Below are 26258 nucleotides of genomic sequence, written 5' to 3' on the forward strand. Positions count from 1 at the left end.
AAAGGTTATTCTCAACAATTTGTCCATGCATTCTCACAGTTATGAATGTCACCCCATCCTCTTCTGGGATGACCTTTTTATATTCAACTATAATACTGCCCAGTTACCAATTCTAAGTTTCAACTTTTGTTATGTTGTCTGAAATATCTGTTTAAATGATTAACCACTTTTATATGCTTTTTACAAAGCATCCTGACAAGATCTGTTCACACATAGTGTAGTACTGATAAAGAATTGTGCTGTGAGGTCTTAGATAAACACTCAGACCTGCGCTTCATCTTTGACTGTCCCTCTGTTGAAGATCATTTCAGGTCAAATTCATTCAGACAAGCTCAGGTGACTTTGTGGCTAGAAATTTACATGAATTTGCTTTTCTTACCCTTCCCCTTCTCCCTTTTTCCTCCCTCTCCTTACTAAACACACACTGCACTGTCCACCAGGTGATGCTTCTGTACGATGTGAGCAGCTGGACCTGTTGCTCCAGTGGGGGGCTGAGTTTCGACAATCATCATCCCAGTCACCTGAAGGAGAGAAGGTGCTGGAAGACCTGGTGGCCTTTGATGTCATTCTGGGAGACCTTAACTTTGACAATTGCTCTTCAGGTATTCATCAGTCAACCTTAACAGTAGAATTATTTTATCAGTTCAAGTACTAACATGACTAAGGTTCCATCTGTTAACATCTCTTCTCTAAGTACATGTCTATAATGTATAATTGATGTAAGTAGGACCTCTTAGAGTTCCAACACAGGATATCTGAAGTGATTCACTGTGGAAACTAATAAATCATTAATACACATCCATTAACACACTGTGGTACGGTGTGTTGCTTTGCACACAACAAACTGCAATTAGTTTTTGTTCTGGGACATATATAATCGAAAAATGTATGTTAGTTAAATATGTCCTTATTTAAAAACTAAATTAATGTTTTTTTTTTTCATTTAGAAATATTAATGCCACAATCGCATCACAGCACTGTTAAAGAGGTAAAATGCATTTTAGTGTTGTCCACCAGAGTGCAGCAAAACACTAAATGCAAAAGTACTGTCATTAGTTTCCTTGAGGACAATAACACTTGTAATTTTACATGTAAAGCAAAGGTTTAGTATTTATGTATTTTAGAAATGACATGCTCAAAACCCAGAAAGCTGAACCCTAGTGCTGCTGAACCTACACAAATGATGGCAGTTAGAATAAAACTAAAATAAATATATATATATATCATCAATTGTGTGTGTGTGTGTGTGTGTGTGTGTGTGTGTGTGTGTGTGTGTGTGTGTGTGTGTCTGTTTATTTATTTTTTTACCAAGATGAAATCTCACAGGTGGTTTGTGGAGTTTTCTTGGTTAATAAAACAACTAAAGTTAGCCCCATGTTTAGTGCTACTTGCCTAAACTTGGACCCATCTGAGATCTAGTATTTTAAATGCCTGCTCTTTATCATAAAGCACTTAATTTCAGGACGTGTCTTAACGGTTAAACAGAAATTGTGATTGTGTGTGTGTTTGTTTTCAGAGGACAAACTGGAGCAGCAACATGCACTTTTTACTCAATACAAGGACCCATGTCGCATGGGGCCAGGGGAGGACAAACCATGGGCTCTGGGTAACAAGATGCATACACACACCCATGCAGTCACGCAACCCACACAACCACATCCACATGTTCCTCTTCATCTGAAATCACATTGTGTACTTTCCATCTACTGTATATTATGCTTATTTCAGCCTCTGAAAATGATGTTATGCTGCATTACCATATGATATTGATGCTCTACACACACACACATTCACCTTCAGTAGCCCAGGATGTCTGGTGATCCATACAGTACATGCAGAGCAGGATAGACTGTAATCTGGCTCTGTCTGGCTAAATCAGGATGCACCCACTGTTTGAATTAAAATACACCCAGTACAGTGAGCTGATACATGGGCATTAGTGATGTAAAAAATGGATGGGTTTTGGTCTGGATATGAAGCGTTATTTAGGCCAGCGTTATTTCAGGGAAAGTGTGGGCTGGACAGAGTGAAAGGGCTCATTTAGAAAAGGGCTTATTTATTTGTACAGGGACTTTTCGCACGGTAAGCCAGGGGAACAGATCCTCTTTAGTCACTATTACAGGACAAGAAGAGGGAGGCAAGAAAACAAGGAATGGTTAAATGAACCGGAAAATTTAACCAAGAAAGAAAGGAAAGCAAGATTGTCCCATTCCATGAAGCTTATCCAAAAAACATTAGACCTTGGAACACAATAGCTTGCCAAAAAAAATAAAGCAGGCAGAGAGCCAGGCTTCCAGCTATTGTCAGATGTTATACTGCCGGTGGGCAGACAGATTCTGTAAAATGTGCTTAGCCCCAAGAGTTCCAGGAATCTACTAGTGAGGCCACCCTGCCAACTAAATACATGCACAACTTGCTGGGCTTGTGCTGCATTCAAATCACATGGGAATTGCAACTGGCTTGTGACTACTCAAAAGTTAAAAACAAATGACATGGGAGTAAATTCACATGAGCGAAGCTGTGAAAATTAAAGGATTCAGTAAAAAATTCCGCTCACAAGTGACATGTCTCTTTCGAGGATGAGGTGTGACTTTATGTTTGATCATAGATTAAACATGTCAGCCACAAACCAGAAGCCCAGCAAGTACAGTAACTAACAGTCTCTGTGTATTTTAGGAGTTGTCAAAAGTGGTGTGAATGAACAGTTATTTTGTTCCCCATACATCCACTACAGCAAAATTTATGAAGACAGGGAAGTTGAGGTCATGGTAACAACTTAAAAGAGGGAATTTATTTGCTCTGTGCACTTTCTATGTTTTCCCAAACTGAAGCACAGGCTGCTTGCCAGTCTGTGTGTGCAGAGTGTGTTTAACACCTCTTAGACTTATGAAAAATACTGTCTGTGCATCAGACACCTCCAACATGCTGCGCACCCACAAATTGACTATAGGAACTTTAAATGTGTGCACTCTTCATGTAAAGCATTTTTACCACACTATCCTGCCCATGTTCTCACATCCTCATCATCAAAGGAACCTCTGGGTGTCCGCGTCTATCTGGCTGTCATATTTCACATTTGATGGCATTGGGTTGTGGTCTGATGACGATAAAAGCAGAGATATACGCTCTCAAAATCAAGATTGCTGATGTCTCCTTTGCCACAGTGAAAGAAACCATGTTGTATTTTGAGTATATGTGAAATGAGATGGTGGTTGTTAGAGCATAATAGAGTAGCAATGTCAGTTCATTTAGGTTTAAGATCTAAAAATTTACCATATTCTTCTTAATATTGGTCTTGTTTGTTTTTTTGTTTTTGCTTCATTTACTTTTTATTTAATTTTTTTTTTCTTGCAAATAAAATTCATTGTTGCTGGGGTGATAATGACAAATACAAATCATAATTGAGTAGTTTAAGGCAACAAAGGATTTGGTGTATGTTTACAGTGGAAGATGCTTGCATGCAAACCAACAAGTAAAGAAACCAGCCATTGTGAAGCTTCTTATACCTAATAGGTATTGGAGAAATGTAGGGGAAAAAGTGGTGTAACCCGTACATGCCCTTATCAGCAAACACTTTTACTGCTTTGTTATCCCACAAATCCTAAAATAAGATCTTATCCTTCGTAGTCTCGAGTCTGTCTTGTGATGCATTTTATTATATTATTCAACAGGTACTCTACTGGACCCCAGTGGTCTCTATGATGAGGAGGTTAGCTCACCTGAAAGTTTACAAAAGTAAGTCGCACACACCAAACATAAGCCCCTTTCAGACATGAACTCTAGAGAATGTCTGGATGATCATGTCCTGACATTGTCCGGAGTCTCCCTTTCAGACATGAAGCCAACATACTCTGGGTATTTGGGTAAGGGGTGGTGCTTTGGCACTTCGAGCGGGGGGCAGAACATAATGCACAAATAAATGAGTTCTTCACTTTCGGGTGTTTCTATTTGCCCCGTTTCATGGCATTTGCAGGAAATGAACATCATCACCACGCCCACTCACTCACGGTCAATCTTCCGGAGTATTACCTCCTCTATTCACAAATTAGCTCGGGTGGAGTTAATCCAGACTTTGCATTAGGGAGCTGGCTGGGTAAAATCCGGGTAATGTCAGGGCCAATATACTTGGGTGTTTGCATTCACAAATACACCCACCCCACAAAAAGTCTGGAAAATGTCTGAATTCCAGTGCATGTCTGAGGCTATCTACTACTCACAAAAACGTTAAAGTGAAATTTCAGAATGCACCTAAAATGCACTATAACCTTTACAGGTGAAATTAATTTGACCTTTTTTAAACTTTTGAATGCACATGTCAAACAATTGACTACAAAATGTTCTGGCTCAATGATAATTTGTATTTAAACACTCCTTTTCATCATGCTGTTCAGATTTTGGCATCATACCAAGATGACACCTAATAATTGACAAGTTATTGAGACATTTCTTGTTGTGGTATACACACCACTATTGTTAGCTCTTGTTTCAATAAATAGTTTGAGATGAAGGAATTGCCATTGCATTCTTCTACTTAAATGCCCTACTTTCATGATGCAATATCACTGCAGCATGAACTTTTTACATTTTCCATAAATTTCAACCGACAGTTGAATATCCCCGACTTTTTTTGAGTAGCGTAAACAAATTTTTTTTCACTCAGGAGAACAATTTTACCAAATAGAGATATACACATACGATGGACAGGCATCAGCATGGGAAGAGTTTAACAAGCTCCTGTCTGAAGTCAGTATGTGCTTTTAATGTTGTGGCTGATCGGTCTTTTAAAATATCCACTCTATAGAAATATCTTTGTTCAAGGATTATAGAGATACAACAGTCACTGCTTACTGACAGTGACAAACTTAATTGTTTGTCAGTCAGGAGCTGCATCTTTCTGTTCCAGTGTAGGCTTGCGTATACACGCATTGCAGAAGCTGCATTCTGCCAAAACCAACCGTGTAGGCATCATGTTAAATTACAATCTCACAGTATTTTTCAAGAAATACTGATGGACTGTCAAAAGTAGTCTTCTGATTAAAAATACAATAGCAGGTTAAGGCTTTACAGAAAACATTACTACACTCTTATACACACTTGTATATTTCAGGGTGATGGAGAACGAGGAGGGGAGGAAGGAGTACCTGGTATTTCCTCCCAGTAAGAACCAGTGTCCCGCCAGCAGTCAGAAGGGAAGGAAGATCCCGTTGAAGGGCAATGGGCGTCGGATTGACTACATCCTGTACAGCGATGAGGGTCTGCAGCAGGACTGGAAACTGGTACGGTTTAGTAGAGGATTGTGGGAAAAGCTTTTATTGGGTGAAGCTGGCAATAATCAATATTGTTCCTATTTTTAGCCTGTAGAAACAACGTAGAAAGACTAAAACCAAAAATGGCATTGAGAAATATTGTATCCAACCCCTAAAATGTTACATTTAAGTACAAGAAAATGAGCATTTTTGCAAGCCAACATTCCATTTGTGTTCTAAACAAGTGCTTCTCAAGCTTTTTGGCTTGTGAATACTTCATATGTTCAAATCCCATTTTCTTACATTTAACATTTGATATATCATCTTTGTCCCATTTATATTTAAAATTATTCTACACATGATTTGCAAATTATTGCATTCTATAATTATTTACATTTTAAACAGTGTAAAATTTTCTGGAAATATGGTTTGTTAAATTAACAATGTCCAGTAGTGAACAGTACTTAGCATACAGTAGTTGTCTCTACATCTGAAAAGTTTTTTTTTCCAAAGAAGTAACTCATTCTTCAGTTCACAGGAAAAGCACACAAAAAAGATACAAAATAAATAGAATGCTCTTACGTATCTTACAGGGTGAAATGTTGTTTCCATTCCCAGAATTGTTGTGTAGGAACTTTTTGTTGTATTGTGTTGCATTTATTAGTAATTCAGCAGATAATCTGCCTTATTCTGCTCTGGTTATTTCCCTAGCAAACAAGACACTTGTCAAGTGCTTTCCGTTAGCCATCTAAACCCCATGTAAAATGTCACTAGAAGCCAGTGAAATAATCCCATACCACAGGAGAGTGTTTGACTTGTTAAAAGGATTAAGAAAAAGATTTAAAGACGTAAAAGCTCAAGAGGAAAACAATGACACCAACTAGAAAGGAAAAGAATGGAGCAGTACTGTCACGACTGTCTGTCTGTGTGAGGGATGGGAAGGATTAGAACACCACATCACATAGAACATCTCTCCCTTTCTGTGTGTGTGTGTGTGTGTGTGTGTGTGTGTGTGTGTGTGTGTGTGTGTGTGTGTGTTTCACAAACCATATCCACCTGATGCCACCTTGTGCCAGAATGTAGCAACTGTAGCATCCTTTCACTTGGCACTGACTGTCAAGCCAAATACAGTTTATTATTGTTCTTCACCCATGTTGTTTCTGTGTATGTGGGCAAAATCAGAAACCACAAAAAAAAAATACAAACACACACACACAGACATACACACACACACACACACACACACACACACACACACACATATACATCTTTAAAGCTATCAAAAATAAGTTAGCAATAAATACACCAATTAATCAAGTTCCCACACTATAGAGCTAAAAGTGTGTCTATACGGTTGTCCCCTAAGGTCTGGGGCTGTTCCTTTAAGCTTGGACAAGTCCCCTTTGTTCCAACGAAGAGGAATGTTTGTGCAACAGCACACAGCGACTAGGGAAAACCCTTTATCTTTTTCAACAAACGACTTCCATGCAACAACATTTCCTTTATCACTGTACACTGTACAGTATGATTTTAACTTCTCTTAAGAAGATATAGTTTAAAACAATTGTTTTACTATATTTTTAAAAAGTTTTCCATTTTGGGTATAAACAGAAATTAGATATACCGTGGATCGTGACAATTTAGATATAAATAATAATCCTTCAACTGTTTAGTTGCAATTGCAATTGTTTTTTGCCCAACATTATTTATAATTGAATATTGGACATCATTAACAAACCCACCAAAACTGGAAAAAAAGACAGCGAAAGGGAAATTAATGGCCAAAATACATTGAATACTGAATGGGCCTGCTGGGGACGGGCCCAGGGGCCCAAGAGTGGGCAAAAAATGTCAAAATACAGGTACAACCATTCAAAAATAGGCATAAATGACTGAAAACAGACACAAATGTCCACAACTAAAGACAAAATGTCAAAACATGTACACAAAATTGACATAAAATGTCTTAAAATGTATATGACAATAGGATTTTCCTCTGACTAATTGTGAAATACCTAACGATGACAAATCATTCAAAAGAAAAACAGATGCAGTATGGTCATGGCCACAGACACAGAGTGGTGACAGGCTACTTCAATCCATAAATGAGATAGTACTGAGCAGTGGCATTAGGTTTCCAGGTGCAGATTGTGATGTGTGAAATGTGTTCCAGTTTATTTCAGTTATTTTTATGCTATTTTTGGGGGGTTTTCCCCCCTTAAACTGTGCTGTGTTACCAACCCTAGTTTTCAATTAGACATTTCTGATAAATCCATTGCATGCTGTTTTACACACTACTCACATGTAAGCGTGGTGTACGCCGCGATCATTTAGTGACAATGGTTTTTACCTGTGCCCCAACAGGAAATCGAGGAGTTCAGCTTCGTCACCCAGTTGGCCAGCCTTACCGACCACCTCTCTGTGGCTATGCGATTGGCTGTTTCCACTGGTGAAGAGGAGCCTTAAATTGACCACCTGACGTTTTTTTCTGTTTTTAATACTGCCATTAAGGGACGACAGACAAGCAGGAAGATATGGAACTGCTTGAGAGAGACTAAATGCAGTTTTGCAACAGGACAGAAGGGACATAGACAAGGATGGGTAACTCAATAGAGAAGGCGCTTACGGGAAGGATGGATATAAAGGAGGGAGAGGAGAGTACAGCAGAGGTGACTCTGAAGGAGAGAGATAAGCAGAAGGATCAGTTTAGAAAGCCAGAAAGATAATCGTCTTTTTGGGTAAACCACTGACACAAACACACACTTAATACGTTACTAAACACAGACACAAGTGACCGACCTTGTGACCATGGAATATTGCCTGGCCTCTCTGCTCTTTGCCTCTGACTCTCTTTATTGAACTGAATTCAGATGGTTTTCTTTACAGTCAATTGTTTCAACTGTGACCATGGCGCAGGAAGTACAGTGGTCGTCCACCAATCCCACGGTTGTTGGTTTGATCCTCGGCTCCTCTGGTCACATGTCGAAGTGTCCTTGAGCAAGACACTGAATCCTAACTTAGTTGCTCCTGGTGAGTGTTGGCCAGCTGCATAGCAGCATTGGTGTGTGACTGTGAGTGAGAATGGGTAAACGAGAAGCAGTATAAAGCGCTTTGAGTACCAATAGGTAGACAAGCGCTATATAAGTGAAGACCATTTACGATTCATGTAGCCAATTTACACACTCCTTCTGTTGGATCTGTTTTAGCTGTAGAATAAGTATGTTTTTTTTTTAATGATACAACTTTCAGGGACAAAGGAAAAAACATGATTTAGGAAATGTGAGTGAAGCGTACAGCTGCTGACTGGCCATTACACTGACCGTCTGTGTCCTTGTGTTGTGCCCCTTCCTGAAAGGTTATTGGTCAGTTCAACTGTCAGTCATTTACCTTACTACTCCCATGTCAGTCCCAGGAACCTCAAAAAGTGTCTTTTTTTCTAAAAAAACGAAACTAGTCTTCTGAAAGGAAAAAAAAATTACAGTTTCTATTGTTTATTGCCACACCACCTTTTATAGTAAGTTTAATGCCTGTTTAATACTATATTGTATGTTTCTCAAAGAGGTATTATATAAAGGGACGGGAAAAGGAAAAAAGTAGTTTGATGCAATGCAATGCTTATAGCATGATTTCCAAGGAAATGATTTGGTGTTATAGTGGGAACTGACACATTGCTGATGCATGATGGGAAACGGTATCAGTTTACAGCATTATAGCCTCTTGATGCGCTTGCTTGCTTGAACCTGGATGCCGAAGAAGCATTTTACCCTGAAACACACACTTAATTGTATGTCAGTGTGATGTTTGTGCATGTGAGACTCCACCCTGCTGATGACAGCTGACACACACAGAAACATAGCGAGAATTTACACACATCATGTACTTTCAGGTATTGAAACACACCTTCTCACGGCTCACAAAATGTCAAATGACAACTTGTAACGTGGCCGTCACTGTGAGATTAGTTGCTAACAGCTATCAAATCCCTGTAGCTATCTGGCTAATGTCACTGTATTGTAAGCACATCTGATTGGAGAAATAGCTAACATACAGCATATAGGCCAGGTTCTTAGGTTGAGCACAGCACGTTCACCATGGATCACCATGATGACAGCCATATTGACAAGCAACTGCAAAACCTCACAATGCAGAATCAATTTAAAGACCTACAGGTTGAACACACCCTGTACCACATGCCAAGTATATACAGTATCTAAATGTGTTTTATAAAGTTCTAAACTGTCCTAGTGAAAAACAGGCAAATTTAAAAATCCGCAAATTCACAGAAAGAATACCCAGTACAGCAACTACACAAATGTAGTAGTGTAATACTAACACAACTTAAGGTGTGCTCAGACTGAAAGCACAAAGAAAAACGCTGCGAAATTGCACAAAAAGCACTTGAGCTTATTTTTGATCAATTCACTTCACCCAGCACTATCTCTCCCTGCTCCACTCCACCATACTTTCAGTCCCCAAGTCCTTCATTTATTAATTTATTATTCTTTATTAATCTTGACAATGACATTACAACAAACAGGAAGCTTCAACACTTACCAGTCAAGCGTTATATACCTTCTCTGAATGGGAAAAAAATAATCCTTTATGGGGCTCACGATCCATTCTGCTCTAACCACCCTTTATTTTCCCTGCTCTGCTACAATATGCCACATCCTACGCATAGCTTAAGGTATTTGCCATTGTGAAAATAAGAAATATTCCAAAACTCAGCAGTCAAGCTGAAATAACTCTAAATTCTGACTGATTGACTCAGCTTTTACAAGCTAATCTCTCTGCACTGCTGCTAGTGTTGTTCAATAAGTGTGGGCCACAAAAGCCTTTGGTAGTAACTTAACACATTACAATGGAACACACTTCTATTAAAACTAGCTTTAGGTAAAAACCTTGTCTTTTGTTAAATTTACCCAAATATTGCAAAATTGCAATATTCAGTTTGAACACACCTTTAGTACTCAGATCCTCTCACTTTGATATATTACAGTATTGAATACGGATGCTGGTTGGACAAAAATATACTGTGCAGGAGGATGCTTAACACTTCAGAAATTACTGCATTTGGGAAATAACATTTAACTCCAAATGATGCTATTATAGCATAGCATGCTTATTAACATTTAACGCCTAATTTGTATCAAAGCCACATACGTAGACCATGGTGTCAAGCAGGTACTGAAACTTTGAACAGACCAGTATTACATCGGTGTAACATTTAAGGAAGTAGGAATAGTAAAACTGTCCTGCATCAACTTTAGACACACTGTGATCCAAAGCAAAATTGAGTGATAGGCTACTTAAATTAATCTTAGGTCATGGTGCATTTCATTTACCTCGGAAGTTGGAAGTTTGAGCTGGCCAAGGACCATTTTAGGGGGGGGAACAGTGGAGGCCAATGTAACCCCTTGTTAAGATCTGTTCCCCTCACCCCCCCATTCAGCACCATATTTTGGGTTGTTCATTTTTTTCTAACAGCTGCAGCAAGTCCTGACAATATCTATAAGATAAATAATTGTATTTCATAAATTATGTAATAATTCTTTATTATAATTTATGCCTATTTTTCAGGGCCTGAATTTAACTCTGCGACTGTAGAAAGTGCACAAATTTTAAATGATTTTTGCAAATGTAGTACATTTAATACAGAAATTGACCCACACCTTTACAGCAATGGTAAATAATGTACTACTTGGTACATGTTTGCTCCCTGTCTCTACAAAGCTACTCACACCTCTCCTGTTAGTGTCTCACACTATCAGGTTTAAATGATTTGAAAATGAGAACAAGCAACAGTCACTGACTGAAGTGAAAGCTGCTCATAAATAAATACTGGAACCTGAGTGAAGTAGATCAAATAGCAGTGCCGGTGATGCCAACATTAATATTTCTCCTCAGGATTCTCACAGAGGAAAGGAAGAGGTTTTATCTAAAGAAAGTAGCTCTGTCTAATGTCATAGCAAGGCCTTTTGGGTAAAATCTACAGAGAAGGTGTCTACATTTTCATCCGAAATGAGAGGACAAGTGTCAGTTTGCATCAGCCTCACCTCTGTCAATAGTTCTAGTAATGCAAAAGCAAACATTACATCATGCCTCTTGTAACAGCTCCACTGCTGCACAGATCAGGCTCTGCCAGTTTCTGCTAACGGATTAATCCCCAGTGTTGCTGGTAATATTGACAAAAACATTATTAAGGTTATCTGTCACTAACCAACAGGAACTACATGACTTAAACAGACGACAGGACAAAGTGAAATGTATTGTAGTCAGTGTGTGTGCTGTCTGCAAGTCAGTGTAGAAAAAGGCTTTAACATAACACTAAAGTTTCCCAGCCAACGATTGTATATAAGGCAAGATGCACCACTCTAAAAAAATCTGAGTGAACTGAGTCTTTGTGTAGTTGCAACGTAAATTAAAAAAACAATCAGCTGGTGTCACATCAGCTCTGAATCAGGACATTTGAAGCAAAAAGCTGTTGGAATGCAGTATATATAATGTTTACCATGTATAGTCAGCATCTGTGGCACTAATATTGGGCTGCCACTGAAAACTGTCTCTTTTCTCAATCTACAAATTGTTTATGTAATTTTTTCAGGAAAATGCTGAGAGTGGGCAAAACCATATCAGTTCCTACAACACTAAACTGGATCGATATTAAAAAAAAAATGATTTCAATATATAATGCTTAATTCTGAACCATTATTTATGGCAGAGTATTATTTTCCTTAATAGAGCCCATTGACAAGTTACAGAAAGGACTCATGACAAATGTAAGGTACATACATGATAACAAGAGAGGAGATATAGCAGAGCAGAAAATGCATTTTGAGGGAAGAATATGACTAGTTAAGACCTGTAGTTAACCTCACAAGTAGGTTTCCCACCAAAATGGATAGATTTAAGGGGCAATGCCCACTTCCTATTTTAAATAATAATTTCAAGGCATGATTATAGATACATTTTTTTCTCAGACTTCTGACTTGTTTTCTTAGAATTCTGACTTCAAACACAAATTTCTTTTTTACAGAAATGAACAAATGTGAGAATTAAAAAAAGTCAGGCCTCAAATAAATGTTTTCTGGTGACAGTAATCCTTTTTTGCGTACTACAAGTTAAATAAATTAAGAAGTAACTTTAAATTTATTTCATTATATGCATTGATGATGTCTCATAAAGCCTCACTCATCTTTTTCTTACTAAGTATTGACTGCACTATGACATGATCTTAATATTAGTAACAGCAGTAATGATGCATATGATGTTGGAAATACAAAGACATAGCAGCTAATTTATTGTAATGTGAGGTTTCCAGTAACGTCTTCTTTTCTCACTGGGCGATGTGACCTCACTGTGACATCACACCAGACCAGAGTTTTTAAATACTGTAGCCGCTTTTTTGTGGTGTCAAGTTTGGATTCGGACTCCAGACTTTAAACCTGGACTTCAGACTTTAAACTCTGACTTCAGATTTAGACTTCAACTCCAAACTCCAACTTCCGACTTTGAACTAACTTGAGTAAATTCCATTAACTCTAACATTAATGGCTTGTGAGCTTAACTATAGTTCTATAGTCCTATTTCTACCTCACAATAAACAGCATTCAATTATTGAGTGGACAGTAATAAGTGTATGAGTTCATGTTTTATTTAGACACAAATCAGATAGAAATTGTAAAAAACTAAATTAACATAGGTTTTACTACTGTTTACTAACAAAGGAGTCATATTGGATTCAAATTTTTCCAACTTTCCGAGTCAGACATCCAACTTCAAGGGCTCTTCCACTTAAATTACGACTTCTACAAGTTCAAATGAAATCTACCATGAGATCCACACAGGTTCAACACTTTTAAACACTGTTAACAGCTGAACACAGCTCACGTATAGAGATTGGAAAGTTTATGTCATACCAAGATGAATTTTGGTTTTCTTGCACCATGTTGTGCAGATTCCCCAACAATTGTGTGGAATCTGTTTTCTCTTTCTGTCATAGTTCAGCTTAGTCTCTTCAGGGCTGTGCTGCTGCTGTCAGTAGAGCTGTGTCCCACCTCCGTCACATCTGAATGATTTAAACCACCATTTAGTCAAACAAACTAAAGTTACGCAAGTAACCCTTTGGAACCATAGTAGCAGGCTGAGCTCATACTTTACAACCCCCCCCCCACCCCACCCACTGTTTCTCTATACCAGAACGAATAAGGTTATTAAGGCCAACCTGAAGTAAGGTGAGTAAATGTGTATTACTCATGAACTCATTAACTTTTAATTTGTAGAAGAAAACTTGAGTTATTCCTTTAAAAAAAATCCTTCTAGCATTAAAAGAGGAGTTGGTTTAGGGGATAATGGCCTCCCTATTACTCGGCATTATACACAGTATGCTCAGGTTTTGAGAGGGACTGGATCACAATGGTGTTCATGTTGTCATTTCTCAACATGGGACAACAACAGTAAGTTCTGCAAAACAAAATGCAGTTTATCCCCTAAAACATGCATCACAGGTTAGACTTTCAGTCTTGGGTTTCAGATGCTGTTTGACTTCCATGGTTTGCACAGAGAACAATGTTTACAACAGTTTTGACCTGTTTATTGGCTCTAGAGAGAAGCTTTTCAGAGTGTCAGCTTCAACGCACATGTGTGTGGACTTTTGGGCAGCTCATGGTGTTTTATATATATATATATATATATATATATAAATATATATTTCTTTTTCAATTTGTGTTTCTTTTAACACACTGTGCTGAAAAGTAACACAGGATGTACAATACAGTATGCGTTTACAGCTTGTGACATTGTGTGAGTGTATGTATGTGTGAGTGACTGCAGGAAACATACTGGTTGTTCTGATATATATGTTCAACTGTCATTTTTACTAACAGTATGAGTCCACAGGTCACCTGGCTGCTCTGACACGCTCTATGTCTCTTTGTGACTCACATTATTCTAATTATTATATTCTTCTTATTACTAAGTTTTGTATCTGTTCTGGTTTTTTTTTTCTTTTTTTTCCAATTCAAGCGTCAACATGTTTTTTAGTTATTGTTTTTTAATTTTTCTTAGTTGAGTCTGTGTCAGACTCTTTGTGAATCACCACACCTTGGTTTAGGGTGATCTTTAAGTACTAGAATCAGTTTTTCTACTTGGTAAATAGTCATGTAAATACACTATAGGTCTATAGTCACAGAATGGTGCCACAGTTTTCCGGAGAACCTCCTTTTGGGGCAACTGAGTAGTAGTTAGAGGGGAAAGTACAGGGGTAAGAAATTACAAACTTAATTTTTTAAGCTTTACTTTTCAATACTGCAAGCATCTGCACACACACGCGCACACACACACACACACACACACACACACACTGTGCTACATCTTTAGAATGATACCGCAACTTTTTTTTTCAAATTGGAATGTGAAGGTCATCAGATTTTTAATAACAAATTCAAAAGAAGAAGAAAGCTGATTGGTACATTCAAATGTCAAAGGTGACAGTGTAAAGGCAACATTTAGCTTGTGTGGGTGTTGATGTGAGTTGTTGCTCATAGTAAGTCTTAGCCTGAATACAGGAACTTTCTGACATTTCTGTCATTGGCACACAAAAGTTCAAATTACAGACATTGGCAGCCAATTTTCTTGATTTTCTTTTAAGGTGTAATAATATATGTTAGGCAGGTCTAGATTATCAACACACAAGTGAGAGTGTAACATTAAAGCTGCACTAATCACTTTTTTGCCACTTGTGAGCAGGTCTGTTTTGGTCTCATCAGCATCTATGAATAATATCAGACTCTTTACCTGCTGAATGCTTAGTGGTTGCTTGTTGGTAGCCAACTTTGTCTATTGTCAGATGCTGGGCAGGTAGTGCACAGTAGTTTCGCTTCACTGTTGCTGCTGCTTATGACAACAGTAACTCTGAACCAGAACAGCAAAGTTGGGAACCAAACAATTCACTGAAAGACAGAATGCTCTAAAAAGCTGTTGAGACCTGCAAGCAGACATTTACACAACATCTAAATAAGAATATTAATTGGTGCAGCTTTAATGTCAAGACAGAACAGCATTTCTTCCTCACTTGGAAACACTGCTATAAGGACATTGCATTGCTGCCACTGGAAGCAATATTACAGGAACAGTGCTGTTTATTTAGCTATCCAATTTGTATTTTTGTAACTTTATACTTGCCTAATGTCAGTGGGTATGTCTGAAATAACTATGTATTCACTATATAGTTTATTATTTGCTATTGTGTTTTGGTACCAAATACTGATTGTGTAAAGTTATATACCACCACCATATAGCGCACTCAAATCTTTCACTACATTCTACTAAGAATCCCACAATGCAATTTGGCCTCTTTAAGAGATGAGAAATTTTACCATTATTTAGAAAACTGCTTAGTATACATAGAGTAGTAAAGTAGTATACAACGAATAGTGAATGAGTGAAGGAGTGATTTCAGACATGCACATTATTTGCAGATTCCATACCAGATTTAAAATAAATCTGAATGGCAGAGTAACTATAATTTCTGGGTTGGGTCATGATACTGATAGTATTTTGTATGACAACGATTTAAGACAAACGGGAGCATTACCATGTCCACAGAACTCACTGAATCTCCTCTGCTTTGTGACACTGTTGCTGATGACAATCAAGAAATGAAAATTAACAAGTCATCACCTGTGACTTAATGCTAAGACTCTCTGTGGTGAACCACACTCACCATACACACCCTCTGCACTGTAAACACCATGAGCAAATTGTTAAAAACACCTACTGCGGAGGTCACACACCTGAACCAGGGCTCCTTGTCTCCACTATTCGTGGAGTGTGATGTGAACATAGAACCCAAAATATTGTATCATACATTATTTTGGTGTCCATAATATAAAGCAAGCTTACAAATGGGTTGCTGATGAATTGCAGTATTTTAAGTGTTCTGTAACATTTTTGATTAACCAATATGTTTCCCCTTTGTATTCATCAAATTTAGGACAGAATCGTTCCACAGTTAGCTGGGACACAGCTGAGCTTCTTTAGCTGTATGTATGGTAACAGTGCTTCAGGCTTGTAGTCTCAGTAGATGTAAGGCCTCATTTTGCTTTGATTTGTATCTGTTTGTGTGTTTTTTTAATGATTTCTGTCTATGGACGGGGGGTCTTGAATGGCTCATCTAGTTTGGTCTCTGTAATGTGGCTATACGGGATCAATAGCTTTTCTCTTTCTAAGCTTCTCTAACAAACTGCATATTTTCTTCTGCCTTTTTAAAAAAACAAAGGAGTTTTTCCTCTTATTTGTGTCTTTGTGTCATTATGTGAGCTTTAAGTGTTCTTCTGTCGAAGAGTGTATGCACATAATTTGTAAATATAACAAAGAAAGTGTTGGTCTCACTCAAAGGGCAACATCTGACGAAGTGAAAGAAGCATTCACCAAGTCCTTCTGCTTTTTACAACAGAGGGGAGAAGTCTAGCACTCCGATTTTACATGGGCCGATCTAGCAAGCGTGAAAAATTCCCCTATACTGAAACTAAACTCAGATCAGCTATAAATAATAAACACTAAATTATTTAACTCAAAACATGTCAAAGACTTCAATCTCCGTGGAATTCCCTTGATTGCTTAGATTTCTTTTGAATTCTTTTGATTCTTTAATCAATTATGTGGAGAATTGGTCCTCGCCAGAGGACCAGAAACGTAACAGCTGTTTTTGGCTTAAAGCAGCAATAAGAGGGGAAATTACTGGGGTAATGTTGAAGCGTAGCCTGTAAGGACACCCTGTTCACTCTTGTAAAAATGCAACACAAGATCTGATCAACTAAAAAACTCAGTTAATGCTGTTTTAAATTCTAAAGATTCTAATTTGAAAAAAAAAACAACTCCTAGGCTACTTTTTTCTTCAATATTTCAGGAAAATGACTTCCCTCCATATTAACGTATCATGATTTTAACCAGTAACAGCCATGAAACAAATCTTGTAGTGTAGTGAATGTAGTGAATGTTTCCAATTCAACTCAACCAACATTTTTGACATACTAATCTTTTTCTGTATGAGTTTGCTTCTGTCTTCAGAACTAAGATGACCATAACATAAACTAACTTGAGGTTATTGTAGTTCTAAAAAAAAGGGCTGTCCTCTCCAGTAGCATGGACAACTTTAATTTGTGTTATGTAAGGACACACACACACACAAAAAAAAAAACGAAATGGGAAAAGGAACTAATACTATTGCATAATAGTTCACAAAACTAATTTTATCACAGCCAACATTTAGTGCTAAATCAAGATGGCTTTTTTCCACACTCTGCAACAAAGTTACTGACTGTTCAAGTAATTCACTGTAGGGTCATTGTGAGTAAATTCTTTAAAGTGTGTTATGATGGAGTTGAAGAGAGATTTATTGTGTTGGGGTGGTTGTGGTTCAGTTGATAAAGTAGTCATCCATGAATCTTAGGGTGGGTGGTTTGATTCTCAGTGCCTACTGGTCAAATGTTAATGTCCGTGGACAAGACTCTGTAGCCCTATCATCTCTGTGCAGCAACAATATCCCCTGGGGATCAGTAATCAGTATTCAAATTTTAAAAAATCCCATATGACTTTTTTTCATGGGATTATTATATTTTTTGGCAGGGTTTATTCATAGAGTAGTAATATGAGTCAGACGTACTATACACCAAGGCCTCATTTAGATGTACCAGAGTTAATACACATTATAGTGAAAATGCATATAACATTTATGTACAAATAATTTAGGCTTAATCCCCGTTGCTTCAGTTAAATAATTAGAATAATAAGAGGGAGTAATAATTAACAATATTAATTTGAAAAGACTAATGAGTAATAATGTCACTTTTTAATTTATGAGTCTAACATGAACATAAGTTAGTCCCTGAATGACGTGGCCATAGGGATGAGCAGTTAAAACGTCCATTCAGTCATTATCCAAACTGCTTATAACCTCAGCTGTTATTGGTTGAGATGCAGGGTACACTCAACCAATTAACCTAACATTCATGATTTTGCTCTCAAGGCCTTTGGACTTTAAACAAGATGGCATCCAGATCCAACAGATGGACAGCCGACTTCAGAAAATACCACATACCTGTTCACTTTACTCCAAACAACACACTGAGGGACTGGGGCATCCAAAAAACTGGAAACAAAAACACAAGAAGAGCAATGTAGTGTATGCAGTCCAATGCAGGAAAGAATCTTCAGAGCTCTAGACTGGAAAAACCAAACAGTCTCAACACAAGAGAAGTAACACCTCAAGACCAGAATCAGCAGTGTACCTACATTTAAAGGACAAAGGACACTCGTTTGAAGACAACAATGTACACGTTTCCCACAGAGATGATAAATATGTATGAGAAAGACCCTGAGAGAAACCATATGTGTGCACATGGAGAATCCTTGTGTCAACAGAGGAAGAGGAGACAGACTCTGTCTTCTGTTTTCTAAGTTGCCCTTTCATCCATCCCCAGGAAGATTAAGACCTCTTCACACATTGGAGTTTAATAGTTCTTTTACAATTGTACTTTTACAATGATGAAACATTCTGTTATCAGTCTGCCACCCACACACTCAAAGTTGGGAAATCAAAGCTGCACTAATCAGTAATTAGTTAAGACATCACCAAAACTGCTCCATAATCACAAAACCATCAGTTCAGGCAGATGCAGGTACTTTAATGCATGTGTTTGTGTCATGGATTACTGCAACACCTTGTTCTCAGGACTGCATCAATAATTATTGTTATTTTTAAAAATTAGGAGCATCTAAACTGATTTTACTCCAGACAACATTGTAACAATAGCTGCATTGAATACTAATCAAATTAGTTATTCCACCATTGTTACATAATGTTTTTTTTAACTGGATTTTTTAGTGGGAAAATACAGTTGGAATTTTGCAGTAAAATTTATTTAATACTCTCTTTTAACATAGTAAGGGGATTTGAAACATCTACTGTAATGCAATCTGTCTCCACACACAGTTTAAATCAGTTTACTAAGCTCAGTTTGTCACTGCAGTTATTTCTCTGATTGTTAAGGTCTAACACTTTGTTTGTTTGAGCTGATGCAGATTTGATCTGGAATAACAAATGTGAACAAAAGAGAGAAAAAATGTCAAATATGACTAAATGAAAAGTACCTCATGTGAAAGCAGCTACAACATGTAGGAGGTAAGACAGATAAGAAAGGACTGTAGCTTTGTGCGCTGTAGGTAAACTACTGAAGAAAAAATACATTTGAAAGTATTTCCTCATTTCTCGACTTGATCACAGGCCTCAACAAAGAGTGGCAATTTGTTTAGGGAAGTGAAATTGACATACAAACACAAACACACACAGGAAAAGCCCACACATGAAACTCCTACTAATGGTAAAACCCCTCTGTATGACAAAAATGAGACATCAGAAGTCCCCCATCATGGAACTTTGGGTCTTCCCCACGTCATTCCTGAGCTGTATAAATGTGGAAGGCAACAGTGAAGGTGCACCCAACTGAGAGGACAGGCTGAGAAAGGTCAACTGACACTTGTGCTCAACAGTTAAAGGAAGACACACACAACTTTGATTGAGAATGGCTGCTCCTCGTCTCGCTCTGTCTGTGTTTGTGCTGATGCTGGCTGTCGTCGCTCTGAGTGAAGGTAAGAAGGGGCTTTGTTAATGGACTGAGTCAGTGTTTGATGGAAGTTGAATCAGGATGTAGCTATCTTTAGTGCCTGGTTGATTGTTCAGCAGTAACTGAAAAAACATTATTTTCAAAGGGAGAAATATGCTCAGACATAAATGAGTTTAACCCTTAAAACAAAGTTACAGGCCATTAAAGCTGCACTAGTCAATAGTAAATAAAAACACATTTTTTTAATAACTGTATATAATGTAGGTGTTCTTCATTTACATGCTCTGATTCATTCATATTCAGCCTCATATTCAGCAGCAGCAGCCTGTATCAGGACTTTAAAGCTGCACTAATCAATATTTTTATATTAAAGGTCCGAAAAATTAATGTGTATAACGTATAGGAGGTCACTTAGAATGAGAAATCCACACAAATGAATGGACTCTGCAGGGCCGCTCAGCTCTGCTGAGTTTTTATTCTTTCATCCCATTGTTTTGGTGGTTTAGCCCACACTTTACTGTTGTTGACCAAAATGTTAAAACAAAGTTAAAACAAGAGGTCAAATGTGTGGCCTATGTGCAGCCTCTGAGTGGCCATAAAATTCATGGACCCAGTCTCAAAGGTTGACAAACGAATTTAAAGGTCCCATTTGCTTGTATGTGAAATCAAATCAATCCTAAAATGTAAAATTGGTGTTAGCTTGAATTCTTAAATTGAAGCTGTTCCTCTCTAACGTAAACAGAGTAATACGTCCAAGTCTTTCCATAGCACAACGAAACAGCAGAGCAGTGACTAAAACAGATGTCACATTTAACGTCACCCAGGCCAATAGAACATTAAAAAGGAAACAAAAAAGGGAACAAGGAGAGGATTGATGAGAGTATACGTGTGAGAGTGTGTGTTTTTTTGTTTTCCCTTATTCTGGAGGCTGAGTTGTTCACTTATGGCTGTTTGCTTTCAGCTTTGCGTGGCACTGGCCCCAAGAAGTGCTGCTTTAAATTCAATGAGACCCCAGTGTCTAAAGAAAAACTGGTTGGCTACACCATGACCAGCCAGCGTTGCAACAGATCTGCTGTCCTGTAAGTACACAATCATACAAACACACTGCTAACATCACTGCATCTTATGAAAACACTGAACATACAATGAACATGTATTTGTGTTTGTGTATGTGTACTCAGGCTGAAGACAAAGGCCGGTCGTGAGCTGTGTGTCAAACCCTCAGCTGCTTGGGTGAAGGAAGTAATGACCTACCTGGACAACAAAACCCTCCCAGGAGAGACCTCCAACATTTAACCACTGTCCCTACCATACCATCTGCAGGGGTACAATCATAAGCTAAACAACTGCTCTCTCTGCCAAACTATACACAAACTATATACAAAGTATATACCAAATATTCTTATGTTGTTAAACATACTCTTGCTTGTACAGTATTTACTTACACACCATGCCACATATAAGTAAAAGTGTATGAAGAACTTTTTTTGTCTTTAGATTTTCAGAATTTGTGGATATAAATACTTTTAATTTATTAAACGGAACAAGTGAAATATTTTTGCCTAAGATAACACTCAAAGTGAGACTGCCAACACTGTGACCTACTTGCTGTTCTGCAATTTTGAATGAGTTTCTGAGCCTGACTTGACTGTAAAAGACCAATGCCTCACAACTCCACGTGGTGTCATCAGTAGTGTATAAGCTATGAGCTACACAACTATTTCAACAATTATCCATTGTGAGCTCTTTGCCTTGATTTTTACTTAAAAGTATAAATATGTTCTTCTTTTATCAGTCATGTTTCAACTCATTTTGACCAATTAATGTATTTCTCCACACTGTATGATACAGATGTGATTCTCTCTGATTAAAGCAAGACAAAATCCAAACTTCACTGTCTGATTCTTTCTCTACTTACCAGGGGTCTACATTTCACACATGTTACTACTAATAATATTAAATGATGGAGACATGGAAAGTAGATGCTGCAGACTATATACTCGCAGTGTTAGTGGCTCACAACACAAAGGTTGAGTCAACTTTTCTCCATTTTAACTGGATGCAAGTGTGATTACTATATTGCCCACACCAGCAATTATTTCTTACAATTTTGAACAGGAGCCAATAATTTTGTCCAGTCCATTTTTGAGTTCTGTGTGAATTTTTATCAAGTTTGACTTTTCTTCTTGTTGTTTAATGAAATAATAAGGAAACTTACATGCATTAGACCTTGTAGATTTTTGTATGATAAGTAAGTATAATAAGTATGATAAAAATGTGGAAATGTTTCAATTCGATAGAAATACAGTTTTCCCACATTCAGTGTATTGTAGTCATAGGCCACCATTAGTTTTGTTTCTTTGATGTCCGTAACAGCTTTGATGGCCATAACAGTCTTTTTAATAGAATAGTACAAGAAAATATACTGTACAACATATTTACACATGATTTAAAAAACATGTTAGAAAAAGTGAAGGTAAGAAGGAGCTTGGTTAATGCATTGAGTCAGTGTGTGATGGAAGTAAAATGTAACTGTAAAAAGTTTAGGATAACAGTCATGTATTTCATTTTATGGACATAATTCAATGTGGTGGAACATTTCTAACTTTCTTTAGTGTCTTGTTGATCATCCAGCAGTAACTGAACACTTAGGGTTTCCACAGATACATGTGAAAGAAATTTTGTATATATTCAACATAGGATTGTTTCTACACAACCACTTCAGGGCTCCCCCGACCTCTGTCATACACAGACATACATGACAATCAGCCAGTTGGTAAGACTGGGTTTAAACCCTCAAAACAAAGTTAAAGGCCATTAAAGTGGCACTAGTCAATAATAAATATACTTTTTCAAATGACTACATATTATGTTGGTGTTCTTTATTTGCTTGGTATCACTTTTTTTTGCATTTACATGTTCTGATTCATTCTCACCGTTCTCATAAGCTTCATTTTCAGCTGCACTGATGAGTATTTTTATATAAAACCTGGGTAAAAATTATTTGCGTAGTGTGAAGGAGGTCACTCGTAATCATAAATCCACACAAATGATTGGAGTTGGGCCAAAAATAAGAGTGGAAGATGAAGAAAACTGTTAAAATCTGATAAGAAGTTTCTCTGAGTTTCTTCTTTAGAAGTCTTGGCTTAGGATCTGACAGCTTTATCTGGATGCTAAGTTGATCCTTTCACAGTCTGAAAAAGTTTGATCAGAAATGTCCATTGTGGCAGAAACCATTAGAGAAAGGCTGAAATGTACAAAAGCTTATAAAGGTTGGAATAAAGACTAGTATCTAATCAATGACAATATGTGAGAAGAAGAGATAGAGAGAGGTGCAAAAAAACATTGACAGTCCTGGACTGGCCTCCACAGACTCAGGATTTGAATATCACAAAGGCATTATGGGATCACCTGGACAGAGATAGACATAAAAGAGTCTAAGTCTGAAGAAGAAATCTAGAAATTGTTGAAGAAAGTATGGTGCAATACAACAGGAGATGACTTAGGAAAACTTTGACAGTATCCCTGCAAATGGAAATCACATTAAAAGCTTTTACCTGTAGAAGCTGCTTTGTATTAAAAAAAAATACTGTATCTTAATAAAGAGACCCAGAAAAAAGTAAAAAACTGTAAAAGTATGGCCACCTTGCTAAAAAAGCAAACTTGATGGCAGTCTAAAACCTTTGCAAACTAAAAATATATGCATTTATATATCATTGAAGTTCAACAAATCAATTTTTGCATGCATTTGATAAGATTTGTTTTTCTAAAATTATTGTTATTAACTAATAATATTTAACTTTATTAATACTAACAATATTTAACTAACAACAATATGTATATTTCTGTCTTTGCCACTAGAGTGCAATACTGGACTATTTAGTGTGTGTGTAGTGGGCCTACTAGAGATCTGACCACAAGTACCTTCAGATTTTGGACACTGTGTATTCGATAGTTTCTGTCCTTTCGGCTTATCCAGTGAGTTCAGGGTCACCACAGTGGATCATTGTTTACATCATGTTGATGTACTTCATACAGTACAACTGAAAATCAGAAGCACTGAAAAAGGAATAAGAACAACTAAAAACTCCTGCATTTTAAACCACCACTCTAGTGCTTATATTCGGGTGATATAGCAGCAAAGCATTGGTTATATAGAAGAACCATGCTATTGCACCATAACTATATAAATGTAATAAATAGATCGAGCTATGGCATATTGATTTGGGACTATTACAGCAGTTACATCACGCTGTCTCAATTGGATACGTTTGTAAGACGGTCGAGTGTCATTCCATGGTTGTTGGTGCCCTATTGGTTCAGTTTTGCTATAAACCACTGTGTTTTAAGGCAACACGCGTTTCCCTCTAGCATTTGAAGGCCTCACACGCAACATCCCAGGCCGATCACATTCCTGATTGTCCCTACAGATTAATCAAGTTCTTAATACAGAGCCAGTAGAAGACCGAGAATTACGATAATTAATTTCAATATAAGAGCCTAAATGGCGATCTGTTGTTTGATGGTTCTTGGTTTCTATTGTAACATTAGAGAAACAAAACTTAGACCAAAGTCAAACATAGTGTGTTAATTGTCTTAAAATACAGAAATCCTCATTTTGTTTTGGTTGTAGCGCACCTTTTTGTCAGACAATAGGCGGCACAAAACAAAAACTCTTGGCGTACATTCCGTCTTATTCTGAAACTCTCAAGCGGAAGTATCGTTGTATGAAATCGGTGTATTTTGCCTCGAGAGTAAAACTGCAATTGGAGCATTTTTCCTCTCTGTGCTAACTAACGTACCATCTGCTGGTGCTGTTCCTTAGTGGCCATATGTAATTTATCCCCGTTCATTCATTTTCAGACACACCTTCCTTGGCTTTGTTTCTACCAAACGACGTATTTGTAGAGTGAAAAGCAGCGTGTTGGCCTCTGCGCAGTCTTTCTTGTGGACGTTTCTCAGTTTATGCCTCGGTGACTGTCCGCCGCCTGGGTGGTGACAGCGCAGGACAATGATTGAACGACCAGAGACTGCGGTTCCCAGCATCGCTGTAAGTCCACTTATCTTCAGAATAGACCAGTGTGCAAGAGCTGACACACTACTGTTGTTTTTAAAGTTTGCCTAGTTAAATTGTCTTTTGAAACAACATATACATCCGTGGGTTTTCGTCCCTGATGTAACCGAACATTTATGTACGGAGATAACTGGCCACCAAGCTTCTTTACGATTTTTGCTCGTTCTAGGTTAATTTGTGTACCTGCAAACACAATAATCTGAAAAAAAGCATCGCTCACACCTTCTGACAAACCGATACAATCTTCTGACAATTTCGGCACGATTTATTGTATTTTATTTGCTGATAAAATCTTCAGTAAAAAGCATCGTTTTAAAACTGTATCACACCTCCCTCGGTTGTAACGTTTGTCTTGCGTTATTGCGATAAAGCAAGTTTGTGGATGGCTAAATAACACAATTTTCATCTTAATTACAATTAATGATGCATCTTCTTCACTGTATTGGTTTAAATTACAGTTTAGGCCTAACTTACAAAGAGAACACTATAATGTCGTATGTTGCATGGCTAAGGCTTGAGGGTCCCTAAACGTCACACAGAGCAGCACGTATCAGGGGTGCGCGGTCCCGTCTCACGTTTAGCTCATAGCAAAGAAAGTGAGATGGGTCGTGGTTAATTCTTGTTTATTCGTGTTTCACATCTGCCTGTACAAATGGACATATGCGATGATTATAAATAATGCTTCTAGCCAGCCTCTGTTTCATTGGTTGGAGTTGCGGATATCGAATGCGATATTCCATTAGGAAATCTCTCAGTTAAGATCACCAAAAATATTCATTTTTATAATAGGAATTCAGTAACTTTCAACATCCCTTGGTGGATTGCTGTTTATATCCAGCAGTAGTGCCTGGACCACTCACTACTTGTCATATTAAACCCAGTTCTTTAAAACGTTTATGTTTGCGCTTTTAGCAAATATGAAGTTTTTACAACGTTGTTAGATTATTGAATGGAGTTTGGTGTGGTTGTCCATACAACTGCACTTAAAAAGATGCAACCTTTTGGTGGATCACATTTGGCTTGCTGTGATTACTTATAATAACTCAACAAAGCTTACATTGTATTTGCATCTTTCCTGAATAAGATAATGTAGGCACAGTTGGACACAAGAAAAATTACACAGACACTGTTTTCAGATAGCTTCTGTTATCTGTCTGCTTTGTTACCGGAGGCAATATTTATTACAGGGTAAACATTAATTTTGGAACAAATGGCGTTTTATAAACAACTGATGGAAGCAATGAGAGGGTCCCAGCATCAGCTGCTTAATACATTAGGGGGGTGGACTTGGCAATGCAGATGATGTCAGTGAAC

The 26258-nt window shown here is 37.6% G+C and overlaps 3 protein-coding genes across 4 annotated transcripts in view; all 3 read left to right on the forward strand.

Moving 5' to 3' along the window:
* The window catches only part of smpd3 (sphingomyelin phosphodiesterase 3), a 74772-nt gene extending 55441 nt beyond the window's left edge, over positions 1 to 19331 (forward strand). Inside the window, exons 6-10 of the mRNA XM_067501979.1 lie at positions 441 to 602; positions 1517 to 1606; positions 3672 to 3735; positions 5108 to 5276; positions 7611 to 19331. Coding sequence (XP_067358080.1) covers positions 441 to 602; positions 1517 to 1606; positions 3672 to 3735; positions 5108 to 5276; positions 7611 to 7712 — 587 coding nt within the window. The 3' untranslated portion in view covers positions 7713 to 19331. The remainder of the gene's footprint in view (positions 1 to 440; positions 603 to 1516; positions 1607 to 3671; positions 3736 to 5107; positions 5277 to 7610) is intronic.
* A 345-nt stretch (positions 19332 to 19676) lies between these two features.
* Positions 19677 to 21771, forward strand: LOC137125858 (monocyte chemotactic protein 1B-like). The gene is made up of 3 exons (XM_067501980.1): positions 19677 to 19895; positions 20832 to 20949; positions 21052 to 21771. The coding sequence occupies exons 1-3, from the start codon at positions 19829 to 19831 to the stop codon at positions 21164 to 21166; spliced, it is 300 nt and encodes a 99-aa protein (XP_067358081.1). The 5' UTR covers positions 19677 to 19828; the 3' UTR covers positions 21167 to 21771.
* A 2840-nt stretch (positions 21772 to 24611) lies between these two features.
* The window catches only part of LOC137125667 (septin-7-like), a 42479-nt gene continuing 40832 nt past the window's right edge, over positions 24612 to 26258 (forward strand). For both annotated transcript variants that reach the window (XM_067501491.1, XM_067501492.1), the window contains exon 1: positions 24612 to 24920. In XM_067501491.1, coding sequence (XP_067357592.1) covers positions 24882 to 24920 — 39 coding nt within the window. In that variant the 5' untranslated portion in view covers positions 24612 to 24881. The remainder of the gene's footprint in view (positions 24921 to 26258) is intronic.

Source organism: Channa argus, chromosome 4, assembly GCF_033026475.1.
Source record: "Channa argus isolate prfri chromosome 4, Channa argus male v1.0, whole genome shotgun sequence".
Taxonomy (NCBI): Eukaryota; Metazoa; Chordata; class Actinopteri; order Anabantiformes; family Channidae; genus Channa; species Channa argus.

Coding starts and splice junctions, on each gene's coding strand:
- LOC137125858 (XM_067501980.1), top strand. CDS start 19,829: ATGGCTGCTCCTCGTCTCGCTCTGTCTGTGTTTGTGCTGATGCTGGCT. Junction 19,896..20,831: donor TGTCGTCGCTCTGAGTGAAG/GTAAGAAGGGGC, acceptor GTTTGCTTTCAG/CTTTGCGTGGCACTGGCCCC. Junction 20,950..21,051: donor TGCAACAGATCTGCTGTCCT/GTAAGTACACAA, acceptor ATGTGTACTCAG/GCTGAAGACAAAGGCCGGTC.